Source organism: Hydractinia symbiolongicarpus, chromosome 6, assembly GCF_029227915.1.
Source record: "Hydractinia symbiolongicarpus strain clone_291-10 chromosome 6, HSymV2.1, whole genome shotgun sequence".
In the NCBI taxonomy this organism is placed as follows: Eukaryota; Metazoa; Cnidaria; class Hydrozoa; order Anthoathecata; family Hydractiniidae; genus Hydractinia; species Hydractinia symbiolongicarpus.
In genome coordinates, this window is record NC_079880.1 from 12,401,749 (window position 1) to 12,419,013 (window position 17,265).

The window sequence follows — 17,265 nt, forward strand, 5'->3', positions numbered from 1 at the left end:
AGGTTTTGTGTTCAAACAACAGCTGAGTTATCCACTATACTATTAAAGTGTAAAAGTGACTTTTCTACTAACAGTTCAGCATGAGAATAGGATTGATATCTTAGACGGTTCTCGTGTTAAGCGATTACAGTGCTTGCACTACTTTCGTAGCTCAAGTGCAAGCTGCAAATGCACTAGGAACCTCTTCGAAGAACCCTCGTAAATAGCAGTACCAGTGGGAACTAAAGAGACTTTTCTGGGTAAACAATTTCAATAAAAATAATAATAAAATACCCAATATCTTTACCGTACTTCAAATTTCTGTTTCAATGTTTCTTGATTTGACAGAGAGTTGATGTTTAGACAAAGAGAGTAATTACAATACTATTTGTCTGCGTGGGTCCATAATATATTGCTTCAATGCATCGAATCCTGTTCGCTGTGAAATATTATGTTCACCATATACTACGTAGCTTGGCTTCTAAAGCGTTTTAAGTAAGGTTGCGCAAAAACGTGTTACAAAGTAATCGTCTCTGTGGAAGTAAAAATAGATCACATATAAACATACATAAACAATCAAATACATTTTGGAGAATTTAATTTTTATTAAAATATGATACATAATGAAACTAAATAGATATTTTACAAAAATATTAAATTTAAAAAAAAAATTATTAATATTTCAGCAACTGGACTGAAGAGTGTAAGAGTTCCGTTTTTATTGTATCAACCTCCCTCGCAACCCTGTTGTGAAAGCTTGTCCTTGATGTATATTACAGTGCTCATATTGCTCCTATTGTATTAGAGCGGATGTATAAAGAAAGATCTAACAACCATCTAATATGAATCAATGGATCATTAGACAGTTGTTTTTAACTGTTTTCAACAGGAAAACGGTATCATTAGTTTTGACCTTTTCTTATGCTTAAAGAAGTTACGTGATTTACCTGTAATACGTGAAAAAGAAGAAAAAATGATCTTAACAAAGGAAGAATAAAGTTGATTTAGTAATAATTTGTTCTCTGTGGGATGGGGTTTTTGTTTTGCATTGTTTTTTTTCTGCCATCATTGTATTTAATTTTAGAAGTGTCATTGTGTCACAAGGTGCTTGAGCTTGTGGCCAAGGGACAAATTAATTAATCCTTCGTAGCTTATAAGAAAATGGCAGCACTTCCGTATTTCGCCTTGCATATTATGGAATAACTTTTGGCCATTTACGTTTGCATGTTACAGCTGGTTGTATATTATATTTTAACTTTACAGAGCCGTCTTCGTGTCATGTGTATCTATATTTTTATCATCTGTAAGCTCGTATATTTCATCTCCAAGTTCTTCTCCATATCCTTTCAGAACGTCTATAATACGACTCCTTTTATCTTCGTCGTCATCGTCATCGTTGCTGAATGACGTGTCGTCTTTTAATTTATTTGAATGAGCTACAATGCTAGTTTCAGTTTTTGAACGTTTTTTTAAAATGTTTGTAAAGTTGGTCGAGTTATTTTGTCCGACCGTGTTGTTAACAATTGAATGATTTGAGTGAAATGTTTTATTCGGATTTCTGAACAAATATTGAATTCTCTCTTTTCTTTGTGGGGTTGTGTTTGTTTCTTTGTGTATCCCTGTCGAGTTTTTTAACAGAGATGTCGTCCCACTTGAGTTTGTGAGCGACATATTCTGCATGCTCTCCTTAGTTATGGAAAGGGAAAAGTTATTGAATGCTGTTGAGTTATTATGACCATTTAATAAGCTAGCATTTTCATTTTGTGTTACATTTCTTGATGTGTTATTTTCATTCTGTGTTGTTTTATAAACTGTGCTATTTGCACTCTCTTGTTTCGTCTCCGTACTATTTTTCTCTTGAGGGGAAGTAATGGGTGTATTTAGTCTTCGCAACGTTCCCTTTGTTTCTTTTGATGTTGTGAGATTTTGTGTGTGCCTACCTGCAAATACATCAATGGCTGCGGTTGGATGGATTCCCTGCTTTTTCTGTGCTTGCTCTACTTTATTTTTTACTGGTTCGAAGTTTTCCCTGTGAACTACTTTCGTAATAGATTCTTTCTTATTAACAACCAGTGGTTTTTTATCGTTCCCAATATCATCATCATTCTCTGAAACTACCATTAATTTATAATCGACAGTGTTAGATGCTTTAATATCTTTCTTTTTAACTGCAGGTAATTTCGATTTTTGATTTGGTAGAAGGTGATTAACTGTAGGTGCATAATGACGCACTCCAGGTGACCCAACACCAGCATTGCCCGAAACTGGAATTGTAGGTGCTTTAGGAGCTTTTGGACTTACAACAACAGGGACAGTTGGGCCACCATCAGATCCTGGTTGGACAGGTGAGACAAGGGATTCTTCCGTTGGTCTCACTCTAGTACTTTTGGACTCTGTAACAGATGTTTTCACAGTTGGTTTGGTGAAATGCGTGACAAACGCGTGCGTTGCGGGTAATGTCGGTGCGATAGGTGTAAGGAAGTCGTGCGATGGTTTTTTGCTGTGGCGCTTCTTCGTTGGCTGTTGCGTTGGATGTGTGTAGTAATCTGCCGGATCACGAATACCTAAAACCCAAATAATTGGAAGCAAATACAACCAAATTTTGTTTTTTCCAAGAATAAGGTGTGCTTTCTTACGTAATAAGATAAAATGAAATTATTCATGCATATTCATAATCATATCATTAAAAATATGTTATTAAGTTAACATCTTAACTAATTCTACTTGTTGAACGACTAATCGGTTTGGAAAGTTAGGCAACTAATGCTTTTATGATGTCTTCTACAAACTTTCTACGTTGGTAATTAAAGAATATCTCAAAATTTCCTTCTTTTTTTGGTGTTTTGTCATAAAACATATTGTAGTTTTCACAAAAGTCACATTTTTCTGGCTTTATTAACCTGCTTCTGGAATCCTCTATTAGCTAGTGAATTCCTACTCTAAAAATGCATCGCGTAGACACTACAATTCGCCTACAATTTACTACAGGTTAAAGCCACGCAAAAGTTAAACGTCTGGTATCGTCAACAACTGAGAATAAAAGGAGTGACAACAACTTTCAAGTATAGATACTTGGTAAATTACAGTAGATTATCACGCCTGTATAGTAATACTTACGTGTGCAAACTTTTTGCACTCGGTGATATCCTCCCATGCAATCACACACACCACTGGTGCAAATTTCAATATCCAAACATTTTCCTCCACACTCTAAAAAAAAATTATCACAATCAAACAATATTGTGCAATTTTGAAAGTTTCTTGTTCCCAAATAGTTTAGGTGGTGGTTTAAATTTTAAAGTTTTAACTACATATAAAAAGTTTGACTTATTTAGAAGGCAGGGATCTTTAAAACGCAATATCATACAGAAAGTATTGATCTAGCCATCCAAAATAAAGCCTCGATACTGACATGCACACAACACGCGTAAAAATAGTTATAATTGTCAATCTCACCTTTCACACATGAGTAACCATTCCCTACGTAACCACGATGACAGACACATTCACCAGCAAAACATTTCGCGTGCTCGTCACAATCTTTACACCTGTCAACTAAACGAAAAAATTTAAATTTTAAGGATCTCTAAAAGAAGAAGTCATGAATTATAACGGTTGTGTATAAATGTTAAGCACTAATCCAGATACCAAGGGGCGTGTTTATATGAAGCAAGCAGGCCAGGTTAACAAGATTGGTTCGGTTAGCTGATCTTTATGCTACACTAATAAACCTTTACTACAAGTAAAATGTGTTAGTGTCAAAACCGAGCCAACTTGTTTTGCGCAGATCTTCGTTGAAGGTGAATATAAAAACAAGCTTAAACAGAGCTCGGCGAAAGAAAGAGTAAGCTTGTTTTTCTGCGCCATCCTATCTCCATGTAAACAGCCCTTAAATATCTATAAAAACTATTTTACTGGATATTTCAACAGGTCAATACAATACTTGATATGACTGCATGACAATAAAGTTCCTAATGCATTCTGGACGTCGTAAGACTTACTGTTGCATGTCGGTCCTGTATATCGTGTCAAACATTTGCAGTCGTAGCTTGATCCCACACGCAGGCACACTCCGCTGTTATGACAAGGATTTTCTGCGCATGGATTCACTGGTGGTGTCACCGTGGGAAGAACTAAATAAGTAAATAAATTAATACACAATATTGTATTTTTTAAACAAAAAGACAAAAACGTGGAAACACGTAAATCGCGGTGATAAGTGTGTTTTTGTTTTTTATCAATATAATAAGTAATATAACTTGTTTATAGGGACATCACCGTTTTTAGTCATTTTTTAAAACTGTCCACGAGATCGAAATCGACTGGTTTAATTGATGTGTAGACCCCTTGAACAACGTAGAGAATACTCTAGTGCTTGTCCACTTATTGGAATAATCACCATAATCGCTTGCAATTGTTTTGAAAATTATAAAAAGGGCTGTATTTTCGTGAACAAAAATTTGACCAGAGTCTGTTTATAAACATTGACAAGCGAACTTTGACAAATTAAACGTAGTCCTGCGAATAACTCCGAGAATTGAGGTTCTTTCTTTCACAATATTTTGACTGCAGTTGTCTGTATTAATAATTAAAATATCGCCTGCTGGCAGTAATCATACCTCTTAATAACATAAATAACAAAAATTAACTAAATTTTGTTTGCTCCTTTCAAACTTAACCAGAATTTAAATATCCAATTTCTGCAATATTTTGCATTTAAATATCACCCATACTGTTTATTTCTACTTAGGACACCTGTTAGCTTCTCCAAGTCAACATTTAGTGAACCTGAAACCTGTTATAAACAAAAAAAAAACAACGTCGATTGAACGTATAGTTAATATCTAGTTAGACTTCAACAAATAATTTGTATAAATAATCTTGTAAAAAGCGTGCCGTTATTTCAGAAGAAGTCGATACTTACTTGTACAGTTTTGACCTGAGTATCCAGATTGACAGTTACACCTGTAGTTCATTCCATCAAGATCTATGCAAGTACCACCATTTGCACAAGGGTTAAATTGAAAACAAACTAAGGAGGAAATATTATTCGACAATAATAGGCCGTTCTACACAAAAAGGACAGTGCAGATGATAAGGTACTGGATAAACATATTACTGTTTCCCTTTTCTTTAAAGTAACTAAAGATAGAATAGAAGTCAAAAATTTACGTTTTTCTTTGCAATTTAATAAAAAAAATTCAAAAGCTCTGACTTGCTTCTTTTAGAAATTTCATTTGACATTGAAAACTTTTATTATAATTTAGATTAGCTTTGAAAGCATGAAGCTATCTTTCCCAGTAGTGTAGGAAAAAGTATACTTACAATGTCTATTTTGACATTTGTCACCATAACACTGTTTTGGACAGTCACAAGTAAATGATGTCACATCCATTGGGTTTTCTTCATTTCCACGACAGGTGCCACCGCATAGGCAAGGGTTAGGAGTACATGCTCTTGTAGCTAAATATCAAACTCTTGTAATTAACATAATAAATTAATGCATGAGCTTTAGTTGACTGTTAAATGTTTTTACGTTTTTTAAAAAAATAATGCTTATTGGAAATACAAGCATTTTAATGGTGATTCCAAGAAATACAGCTATATCAAATTTAGCACCAAATTCTCTAACGATTATACTTACTACTTGTGTTTTTTTTCTCACAAAGTCCGTTCCTCTCATTAATATAATATCTTTCTGGACATGCGCATTTGCCGGTTTTATGATGACAGAAGGCACTGGGAATTAACGGATTAATACTGTGTCTGCAACCACATTCTAAAAGAGAACAAAATAACGTAAGAAAGGGTCTATAATTACGAAGGTAGTTATCTATATGTGAAGTCTATCGAGCTTTCGTTAACCGTACCTAGAGTTAGTTGTCTAGGTTGAAGAAATTTCATAGAGAAAGAGCGTACTTTGAATTGAAAAAGAACACGTCGATCCTTTTGAAATAAAATCATGGTCAAAATACGTAGGCCAAAAAGTTTCAATTTTTCAAAATACGCGATCTGTTTCAACGTATGACTCATCCATCAGCTTAAAACCGTCTGTTTAAACAGATCGTGTATTTCAGCCTTAAGACTACAAACTTTCGCAAATTTTCGTTTCGTTTCGTAAACGTTTATATTTTGGAAAAGCCTGTCGAATACCTGTAACCAAAGAGAACATGCCCAAAATTTTTAATTTATTTTTAACCAAAATTTAGCCACCTAGAATCGGCTTTTAGCATTTGAGCTTGGGGATTTTGAAACAGTTCTGATATAAACACAACTCGAATCACTCATTTGTGGAAATAAAGATGTCATATTTACATACTTTCGCATAAGTCACCAATCCAATCTTTTTCAGGATCGCATGTGCATCCAAATGTACTTTCAGAAGTATGGTTGCATTTGCCACCATGTTGGCAAGGATTCGGACTGCATAGATCAGTAACTATGAAGAAGATTATTTTTTTTATTATTCTGTACATTTTCAAGCGGACTTATATGGACCAAAATTATACTCCATGCGGTTTTGAAGTAGAATGGAGTACATACGCGATATATCTTGGCACCAGTTGCAATAAATTCATTTCAGATAATGTATTTACATGCTCATTAATGAAGTCAAAGATTTAAGCTCCAGTTATTTCCATAGGTATAAAATCTTTTCAAAATTAACTCATAAAGTTGCATAAATATTAAATGCAAGGTATCTAAATCACCTAAATGAAACTCAAAGTAGCCCCTAAAATATAATCCAGTGTAAAACAGTCAGAAATATAAGCTGGTATTTTATTGATGAAGCAGAAGGTTACCTCCGCAGGTTTTTCCATTGAATCCGTCAGGACATTCAATACACTTAAATCCATTTTTTAATGGGATGCACGTCCCTCCGTGACATGGATTCGGATGACAATACGAAGGTACTGAAATAATAATAGTTTGTGTATATTTGGAAGTTTACATACAGAATGCGTGGCCACAATATGTTGAAGACATATACTGTGTAATAACCTCTCTGAGATAGTATTTTAGTGAGTGCTCATTTTAATTAGAACGTTGCTGCTGGTTTTAAATTAAAAAATTCTTTTTAAACACACATTCATTGCGGTATGTCAAAAAGAAGTCTCCAATACAACTTACATTCGCAATTAGGCGGTAGATAAGGTGGTTTGCATTGACAATGATAGAAGCCGTGTCCTTCATCAACACATATTCCGTTGTTTTGACAAGGATTCGGATGACATGGAAGAGGGATTTCTAAGGAGACAATGAAAATTAGTTTTTCTGAAAATGTTTTAATGTAAAGGTAATCTTCTTTAGCATATGTAGAACTGAAGTGAAGAGTTAATATCTGTACTGCTATTCCTAAATTCAATCCTAAATAACAACAATTACTGGAAAATATCGCATCAACGGAAAAAGAATTTTATATATCTTTTACAAGTTAACAGTAATGTGAACGGAAGATTTTTAGATTACGTTGTTGTCATTAAAACTACTTACTATGACACGTGATTCCATCTCCCGCATATCCATCATCACACACGCAGCGGACGACATCACAATGCGCATGCGCATCACAATACAAGCATGGATTGGCTAAAGTTAGGCATAAAAAATTTTGCTATTAAGTCACGTAACTACATTTTGCTGAATTGCTCAGTATGCTTAGTTCTTAGTTAGGATTAGTTTAAACCGTGTTTTTTAACGCTTAAAATATGCCTGTTTTGAAAAAAAATAATTAGCTGTCCAAAATTTGAATTTCTATTGGAGGCTAAGGAAAAGACCTAAATGGTTCATGTTTGATACCATCTGGTTGTCCGGTTCATTCTCTTTCTAAACTATAGGGAGCCTTTTTATAACATCCCACTTATCAAAAGCTATTGCGGTTCCAACTGTGTCACTGCTATTACCCGATTTTTTTACCGTATTTCTACGTGTTTCGTCATCCAAGGGCTAATTAACGGCAAACTTTTTACACCCAAAAAGATATGTAATTCTCTAAATTTTCAGCTCTGTTGCAAGCAAAGAAAGCCAAACACTTGAGTTTTACTTACTTTCACAATGTGGGCCATGAAATGGAGGTTGACACATGCAATAGTACTGCATCGTTCCTAACGTCCATCTGAAACCAGAATATGCATCAATGCATCTTCCTCCGTTTTCACAAGGATTCATTAAACACGGGCTGATATCTGAGAATTTTAAAAATAATTTAACTCCTGCGCATATAAATTTGAATACTTATAGAACATATTGTGGATACGATAATCATTTCTAATATGAATTTGTAAAGAGAAGGCAAAGCGTAGAATTAAAAAAATGGAATTCTTTATATAAATTATACCTGTGCACCTATCGCCTTTTGACCACCCAGGACACATGCAATGATAGTTACGCCCGTCTTCAACACAAGTTCCACCATTACCACATGGGTTTGGATAGCATAGTTTCCCTATAATGCAACATTACTACTATTACCATCGTGTTTTTGAGTATATCATGTTACTTGAAAAGAATTACTTTGTCTACAATAGCTTATGAATAATTATTCCATGATTTTCTTACTTTGGCAAGTGTCGCCTATGTAACCATCAGGACAGATACAGTTGAACTTTCTTCCTGCTTCTTGGCAAGTACCACCATTTCTGCATGGATCTCCAGCGCATTGACTTGGAACTAATAGATAATTTCATTATAAGGATACTGTTGCAGTCTATTGCCAGAAATAAAATAACTTGCAAAAGATTTGTAGAAAAGTATAGGTAAGGGAAATTTATCAAGCCTGAAAACAGTAAAATAAAAAGCCTAAAAACAGTCATAAATCCAACAATCTTTTCAAGACAATAACTAAATTAGAAGTTATGAATTGGCTTTAGTTACTTTAAAATATTATGTCTACCATGTAATTTGAAAAAAAAATTGTGCGAACAAACATTAACAAATGTTAATGGGCAAAAAACCAAAGGATTAAAAACAAAATAAATTTGATGCATTTAAATTCAAACGCTTCAGAGAATTTTAATTTTTCTTTCATCATAGAACTAACCTTCACATAAAGTTCCAAGCCATCCTGGTTTACATAAACACTGAAAGGTTCCAACCCCAGGTCTTTCGATACATACAGCATTGTTAAGACATGGATTTGGTAGGCATTTATTTACATCTATAGAGCAAATTAGCAGTGTAAAAGGAAAAAAAGGAAGAAAAATGTACTAATAATTACAAATCTTTCATAGAAAGTCATGTAAAAATATTCACAGTGCAAATTTACTCCTTAAAAATTTTGTCCCTAATCCTGCAGTAGATAATATTAAAAAAGACCGCAAAATAAATAAAATTTTTGCTTAACACAACTCCGTTTGCAAGCTTTTTACCTTCACAAAACTCCCCTTTAAACTTCTCTTTACATATACACGAAGGAGTATGACCATCATGTGTGCACTCTCCATCGTTTATGCATGGATTTGGTTCACATGGATTCCGAACTAAAAAACAATAACAATATATATTTACTTTTGTGATAATATATTATAATAAATAGTAATAATAGTCTAGGTAAAATGGTTGCTTTATTACAGACCACTCCTGAAGAATACAATTAATTGTGCTAAAAATGCACAAAATAGAAATGCTGGTCATATGTACAGTATATAATTTGACTATCAGTGTATTTTTCTATGAGCCTTCAACTAGTTATAAATATTAGTCATTAGCTTTTCCATTTTCACATTAAATGTCATTGCTTATAATGGTGCAACTAAGATGGACAAAAAGTTTTGTTTTCTACATAAACTCTAAAAAACTGTTTTTTACGTTAAAGCATTTCCTATTAAGATGTCAAGAGATGTCAAAAAATATCGTCTATCACTCACTTTCGCAATGTTTTCCTGAATACTTTAGGCAACATTCACATTTATAGTGTGGCCAGTGATGCGTCATCATGCATTTACCACAGTGCTTGCATGGGCGATTGTAACAATAATTTACATCTATAAAAAAACATCAGATAACTTTAGCCGCACGTCTTGTTTACTAGGAACAGTTTCTTTGATGGCCCACCAATACATACAACCCTTATTATACTTTGGGATGAATCTCACTAAAAACATCCTTTTAAATATACAACACCCGCAATACTCCAACAGGGCTAACAAAGGGAAATATGAACATGTTTCGCTTATTAAAGAAGAATTATTTTGCTCATCATCTATGTTTTCACTTCATAGAAAATTTATGTGGTTTTCTTTTGGGAGTTTCCATGCTAACCGTGTTGCTAACCGTGGTCCCAAAATCTTTGAATATTGTTAGCATTGTTTTTACCCATGTCGCAAAAAATTTTACTTGCAAGCCAATCCAAGCGACTCATAATACTCAGCGGCCAAAACACGTGTCCTTAGAACACAGATGACGGCCACACAAAATTGCTAACGTCAGCAAATTCTACCCCACTTTTGGGTTCGTTTTATGCTAAACGTTATAAGGTGGTTATATTGTCCCTTCCCGAAACCTCAGCTTATTTAAAATGAAACGAAAACATGTAAATACGGTCAATCTTGTTTTGGTTTTTCTTATTAATTTTTTTTCATACATTCATGAAATCTAGTGCGGTGCGGTGATGATTCCTATCTGTTTTTCTGACATAAAAATAGAATTTCTTACCTCACGTCAAAATAACTTACCTTCACAATTCTTGCCCATAAATTTTTCAGGACAAATGCATACATGTTTGTTTCTAGTAACTGGAACGAAAAAACCTCCATTTTCACACGGATTGGTGTAACGATCTAAAATCAATGTAAATGATGCAGTTGAAATGCAAAATCAATCATAGAATCGTTCACGACAACGTTCAGTATCTGAGACAAAGGGAGAAAGAGAGAGAATTTAGAATGGCTGACACAAATGAGGAAAATATGATGGCGACATAGTCTCTTGAGAGAGTAATGACAAAGATAACAATCATAGCAATCAAGGTGAAAAATTGAATAGATGACATATTGACATTAAGAAGCGTATACAAAGTTGATAATTTTCAGTGAAGTCCATAAAGTACACATGAGCTAATTCGAATTTTGTTATTTTTACAATTTGCTCTTTCAAATAAAAGGTTCCATCTCTTGCATTTATATACTACATGTGTTTTTCGCCGAACGATTCGGCCGCCTGTCTCTTTAGCTTGTGGATGAATTACAACTATTTTTGCCACTAATAATCAAGTCACATTGAACACTTGCAAATAGATGTCATTTAGGTAAAACTACTTTCGATATCAAAGTTATGCTGCACTGTAAGCTATGACGTAAGCAATTAAATTTTCTTATCCAAAATAATTATGAGTGTGACCTATTTAGAATTATTGCAATTTGAGTATGATTCAGTATTGTCTACCGTTTTGCGTGTTTTTGTTTTTTGTGTTGCACACAACATCATTTGGAGATAACATCAATTAAAAATGGTAATTTTGTCAGCATTTACAAAGAACCATAACATCATCTTACTATAAAAGTGCGATTCTTCCCCAGTATAATCATGCAGAGGTTGTAGCATGTGATTTGGTTGGTGATGAATGTGATAGGAATCCATACCAGGCTCAATATGATCACCGTTATCTACTGCTTCAAGACCATGGTTCTATAAATGTTTAAAGCATAGTACATATCATTTCATCTTATTACATCCTAATTAATGGAACTGCATCTTATTTCATCTCATTGCAGTTTAATTAATTAAACTGCATTTTATCGCATCTCCATGAATCTAAATTTTTAAAACTGCATTTTCTTGCATTTTATTTCAGCTCAATTTATAAATCTTATTGCATCTTATTTTATCTTAATTAACTACAACTAGTATATAGTCCCGTGGAAAAATCCACTATAGATACCAAATAAAAAAACAGCAAATAGTGGCAGTAAATAAACCAATATGTTTTTCACATAACAGTAGAGAATAAACACGTGCTTAAAGGGAATGATAAAAGTTAATTATCCGTGAGTTTTGTGTAATAAAGTTTACGTCACAAAGGCTTTTATGAGAACAATAAAATAAATTAGGTGCTCATAAAACCGAGGGCGTGAAGTATAATAGATTATTTACGAAGAAAAAACAAAATTTCTGGGACAGTACTTTGTGCCTGGATAAAAACAAGAAAATGTGTTCCTAAGATTGTGAATAATACAAAACAAAATATAACGAACCTGCGCTTCATAGATAGCTTCCGGTGGAACATTAAATTTCGCTTCATGTTCATAATTATCCAAAGCAGAAATAGTTTTCTTGCGAGCTGTTACAACAGATGGTCCTTGCACTTGTTCTTCCTTCAAAATTACGTTCTCTTCGTCTGATGATTCTTTAACGGCATCATTTTCTATAGTTTGTTCCGGCGTTTCTTTTTCAGCACTAGCTTTCGATTGCGGATTAGTTTTCTCTTCTGTATCAACTTTGGCTTCTGTTTCTGGCGTTGTGTCATCGCCGTCTTTTGAAGTATCTATTGCAAGAAGTTTTGTTGTTTCGCCGTCCACGATCTTTGTCGTTTTATCGTCGTCATTTTGTGACGTTTCTTCACTGATTGTGTCTGATTTATTTTCATTGTCATCATCATCTTCATCGTCCGCCACTATAACAGGCTTTTCTTTTAATTTCGCTGCCGTGCCATCTTTACTCTTCTCGTCGGCGTCTTCTGAGACTAGTTGTTCACGTTTCTTGGGAATGGATTGCTAGGAATGTTATTTTATTTGCAAGGTAACAGGAAATACACGACGCAGTTCAAATATAAACATAAGAGTTTATAACATCAACAAAATTGATATACTACCTTACTGCGCAATTTAAACGGATTCATTTAAACGTGAATTTTATTTATGCACTTCGTAAATAACAGAACGCTAATGGTAATAGAAATTTCTATGTCCATATTTGCAAGCAAATCAAAGTAGATAGCACAAATATGTTATAATATCCTGCAAAGAAGCACATGAAAAAATTGTCCTTACATGATTTTTATAGTACTAGTTAGGATAAATTTGCTCTTCTCATAGTAATCGTTTAATTTTTTTTTACCTTTACAACGGCACCATCTTCCACCCTGACTTTCTCAAAATTACCAGTGTCGCCGTCATTAGAAGTGTGTCCTGTCTGATACTGCACATCCTCGTCAGTATTTTCTACGTTGTCATCATCATCACCGTCATCGTCTTCATCTCTATCATCGCCCTCCTCGTCATCATCATCACCATCATCGTCGTGCTCATATTCCTCGTCACGAATAGCTACGCCACCAACCCGGTGACGATTATGTAGTATGTATTCGTCGTCAGAGTCGTCATGATCACCGATCAGTTTGTGTGGAAAGCCCACTTCGTGTTGTACACGGTCTATATGTCGAACGTCATCCATATGATATCCTTGATCCGGCTGAACGCCACGTTGAACATTGCCAGCAGGTACAACATACGGGCTGTCGATTTGGCCATGCATGGTTCTTCTTTTCCCTTCTTCCTGCAGAGTTTACATATTTTAAATTTTATAAAAGTTGTGAGTAAATTATTAAAGACCAAACAAAAGGTAGATAAGACATATCTGAAGAAATAATACGTAAAATCTCCTGGTAATTCCTCTCACGTGAGCCTAAAATTCTCCGTAACGTTTTGTTCACATTGATTAATTTATACTGGACAGCATGGACAGCGCCAGTTCATATGAAAAACACGATAGTGATATGTTGTTTTATACCATTACGCGCATTTTGTTATAAACAACTAGTTCATATGCCGCTGTGCTACAATCTACGTAAATCTTGGTATAAAGAATATTGGATACAGACAACAGTTATTTTTTAGATACTCTTTTTGATACGTAACCAGGCTTACTAATTTTTTTTTCTTTGTTAGGTTTTTTTTTGTAACCGGACAACTGCTCATACATATGGTCTGGTTATTAGAAAAATTTGACATCAAATTTAATTGGTGAATACGAGTAATGTAATTAGGCAACGTTTCCCTAAATTTCAAGGCACATTATTAGCAACTCGGACACTGGGTTGAATATCAAATATCCCATATATAGATGCTGATAAAAGTAGTCATTTTATTAACTAAAGTCATGTCAAAAGGACTTTTTGGGTTTCTCGCTCTGCTAAAATCATAAATCTTACTAACGTTTATATTTGGTCTCAATCCAACAGGATGATGCGGTTGTGGTCGGCCATCTTGATTATGATGATGAGAATGATGATGATGTTCTTCTGATTCGTTGTCATCATCCTGAAATATTATATCAATTCAGCTGATCCTACTTATTTACCATAAATATATTGGACATCCACTCGCATAAACACCTTTCACTTCTCTTGATAAAAAATAATTAAATGAGTATGTATAACGCTTCTCTATTTAAATTTAATACAACCCTTTGTTATTGTTATCCTTTGAATCCTGTTAAACACCTTCTGCCCAACTGAAGTTAATTGAAGATACATGTAAGAAGTTTTTATATCAGCTTCTTAATAAGTGCATCTCTCGAAGAAACACCTTTCATTAATCTCTTAACTTAAAAGAGCGCCCCAGATGTATATTTAAATAAACTTGCTAAATCTAGACACATTGGAACATTGATTGAAGTAGTTAGCTGATAATGATTGCATTTTTACCTGTTGACTCAAAGCTAAAATATTCTCTCCGAAACTCTTATACTCAAAGGCCAGTTTTTTGTACGTCACTTAAAACTAATTACCCCCGTTAAAAACAAACTGAAAAAACAAAACAATTGTCCATACGCGTTCGTTAGTTTATGCTATTTCAGAAAAGTTCTATCCGAAATATGGTGTAAAAGGCAGAACAAGAAGCTACAAAACAGTGATGTGAAGATCAAATCCTTTTGTCGGGAAAAAGTAACGAAAACTTTTGAAGTATCTTTTTTTTTTCTATATTTCCCCGAACTTTATTTATACAATAAAAACATGCAACAAGGTTGAACAACCAAGTTGGAAACATCTGATAGTTATTTCATGAAACTAGTCGTTCAACCGTGGGAAAATCCGCAGAATGGCACGTCCATTAAATCTTAGCAAAGTGAATAAAAATAAGAATGGTTTTAAGCAATCAATTACTGATTCTTTGGTTGGTTTACTTCTGAATGAGAAGTTTGTTGTTAAAGTAATTGCTTTTCAAAATTTAAAACAGTATACCATAAAGAAAATTGAACGAGCTATTTACTTTTATTGCTCAAAATCATGTTTTCTGAATTTTTCGAAGAAGTTTTTTGTATTACTTTCCCGTAACCCTTTTTTATCTCTGTCATGCGAGTTTTGCACACGTGCATACTGCAGCAAAATGTTACCTGGCTGGAAGTATGTTTCTTTGAAAGCAAACATTCCTTTCTTTAAGTTTAATAGACCTTTTTCCATATGCATTTTTTTTTCAGGGAATAAACTAACCAAAATATTGAATAACATAAAACGAGATTAGTTTGAGCAAAATTTTTAGTTTGCAGCGAATTAGTGCAGATATGGTTTGCTTACTTGCAATATTTGCAAAATTAATTTGTCTCACAGATTGTTATTAACATTTGACAAAATTTTTGTTTTATTTTTTCACAGATTGACATATTAGAAGAAATTCGAAGGAGATTATTTTCCGCGAATAATAAATTTTAATAATTCTACGAGATTGATTTTCAAGATTTAATGTATCAGGGAGAAAATAAAATACATAAGGACCGGGTTTTTAAGATTTTTTTTGGTCTCAAGATTCTTGGATGTGGCTCCACATATAACCCTTATTAACTTTTGTGTTAAATTTTTAAGTAAACACAGAAGTGATAACAATAAACTCAATCTTCTACGTCGAAAGGTGCACAGAGGAACGAGAAAATTGTTGTGCTGTGAACAGAAAGTTTCATTTCCGGTATTTTTTAACACATTGTTGTTTAAATTTCTTCGTTAGTTACGCCTTATTTTCTTTTGTTATCAGTTTACAAGAATAAGCACAATGGTAGAACTCAATTCTGCAAATGTTTCACTTTTTCATCATTTAAAAGTAATATTTGAGAAGTCATGTTTGCAGTAACATATTTTTCCCCTCCTCGTACCTCCCAACATTAAAAGAATTGTGAAAATAAATAAATAAATATTTTTCATTTTCTGCTTGCTTTAAAATTTTTCATTAAAATAATATATATGTAAGTTAATGTTCTGTGCATATTATTAAACCAATAACATTTATTAAAAAAACCTAACTTATAAATTTTTATTTGCAATGAAAGAAACTTATAGTTCTATAAGTACCTATACTCCTACCTGATCTCTAAGTTCTTCTTCCATGCCTTCTTCACCTTTACCCTCGCCGTCCATTGAGTTTTCCCTTGAATCAGCTTCTGAATGAAAATGACTTTCGTTGTCTTCAAAAGGACCCATCCCAACATGGTGTACATTAAACTCTGGATATTCTTGATTCCTTTTTTTACCCTTTCCTAATTTTTTTGTTTCTTTTTTTATCTTGTTTATGTGTCCTCTTGTTTTCGCTTCTGATGAATCTTCTTCAAAACCAATTGATTCTAATTCTTTTTCACTTTCGTCTTTCTTTGAAATTTTCGCGCCTTTTAGGTGATCTCGTGTAACAGGATTTTGGAATTTCGGTGACTCTTTTTTAATGTCATTGGAATTGTCGGTATATTTTCTTAAATCCTCTTTACTGCTACTAATATCTTCAACTGATTTACCTTTATCATCGCCAGTGTAAATAGAGTCCATACTTAAAGCCTCAAACACATGTTGCTTTTCTTTCGCTTCTTCTTGAGCGATAATTTTATTAGCTAACGTAGCTTGCATGTCGTCTGGCTCGTAAACATTGTAACGCTTATGCCGGCGATGATCCCCGTCACGTAATTTTAATTTGACGGCGTTTATCCCGCAGTATACTAACAGTAACATAAAAGCCGTATATTTAATTAGTATCATATCTGATAAATGTCTTTCACGTCTAATTAATCGTATATGCTATTATCCATCTAAAAACTTGCTCGAAATACCTACTTTCTCACCTAACGTACATTTTTCACACCTTAAACAAATTAACATGAATGTTTTAATTTCTTGCAAATAATTAACACGAAATACAAAACATGAAATTCTAAGAATATCTAGTTCTTCGTATGAGCTAAAAATCAGACGGTGTAATTCTACATATTTCAACTAATGTCTTTTTTTAATATACTTTCTTCCGATTTTCATTGTCTTGCTTGGCAAGAAAGTAAAAACCGACCAATCAGAACGCTGCTTTTAGCACAGTACAGAAG

The 17,265-nt window shown here is 33.6% G+C and overlaps 1 protein-coding gene across 1 annotated transcript; it reads right to left on the reverse strand.

Moving 5' to 3' along the window:
- Positions 1–560: 560 nt before the first annotated feature.
- On the reverse strand, positions 561–17,141 carry LOC130648042 (uncharacterized). Its single transcript, XM_057454062.1, has 23 exons — positions 16,268–17,141; positions 14,130–14,234; positions 13,033–13,470; positions 12,171–12,689; positions 11,472–11,604; positions 10,653–10,757; positions 9,846–9,962; positions 9,348–9,458; positions 9,020–9,136; positions 8,539–8,649; positions 8,318–8,425; positions 8,028–8,165; positions 7,474–7,569; positions 7,111–7,227; positions 6,783–6,893; positions 6,299–6,418; positions 5,624–5,758; positions 5,305–5,442; positions 4,904–5,011; positions 3,981–4,112; positions 3,436–3,534; positions 3,097–3,189; positions 561–2,543 (listed from the first exon to the last, which is right to left on the reverse strand). Exons 1-23 carry the CDS (start codon positions 16,925–16,927, stop codon positions 1,237–1,239), a joined length of 5,118 nt encoding a protein of 1,705 aa, XP_057310045.1. The 5' UTR covers positions 16,928–17,141; the 3' UTR covers positions 561–1,236.
- Between the last annotated feature and the right edge of the window lie 124 nt (positions 17,142–17,265).

What these genes read in the sequence shown, in the direction of transcription:
- LOC130648042 (XM_057454062.1), bottom strand. Translation starts at nt 16,927, where the DNA reads ATGATACTAATTAAATATACGGCTTTTATGTTACTGTTAGTATACTGC. An exon ending in AAGAAGAACTTAGAGATCAG is followed by an intron (nt 14,235 to 16,267) that starts GTAGGAGTATAG and finishes ATAATATTTCAG; the next exon opens with GATGATGACAACGAATCAGA. An exon ending in CATAGGCGACACTTGCCAAA is followed by an intron (nt 8,426 to 8,538) that starts GTAAGAAAATCA and finishes GTTGCATTATAG; the next exon opens with GGAAACTATGCTATCCAAAC.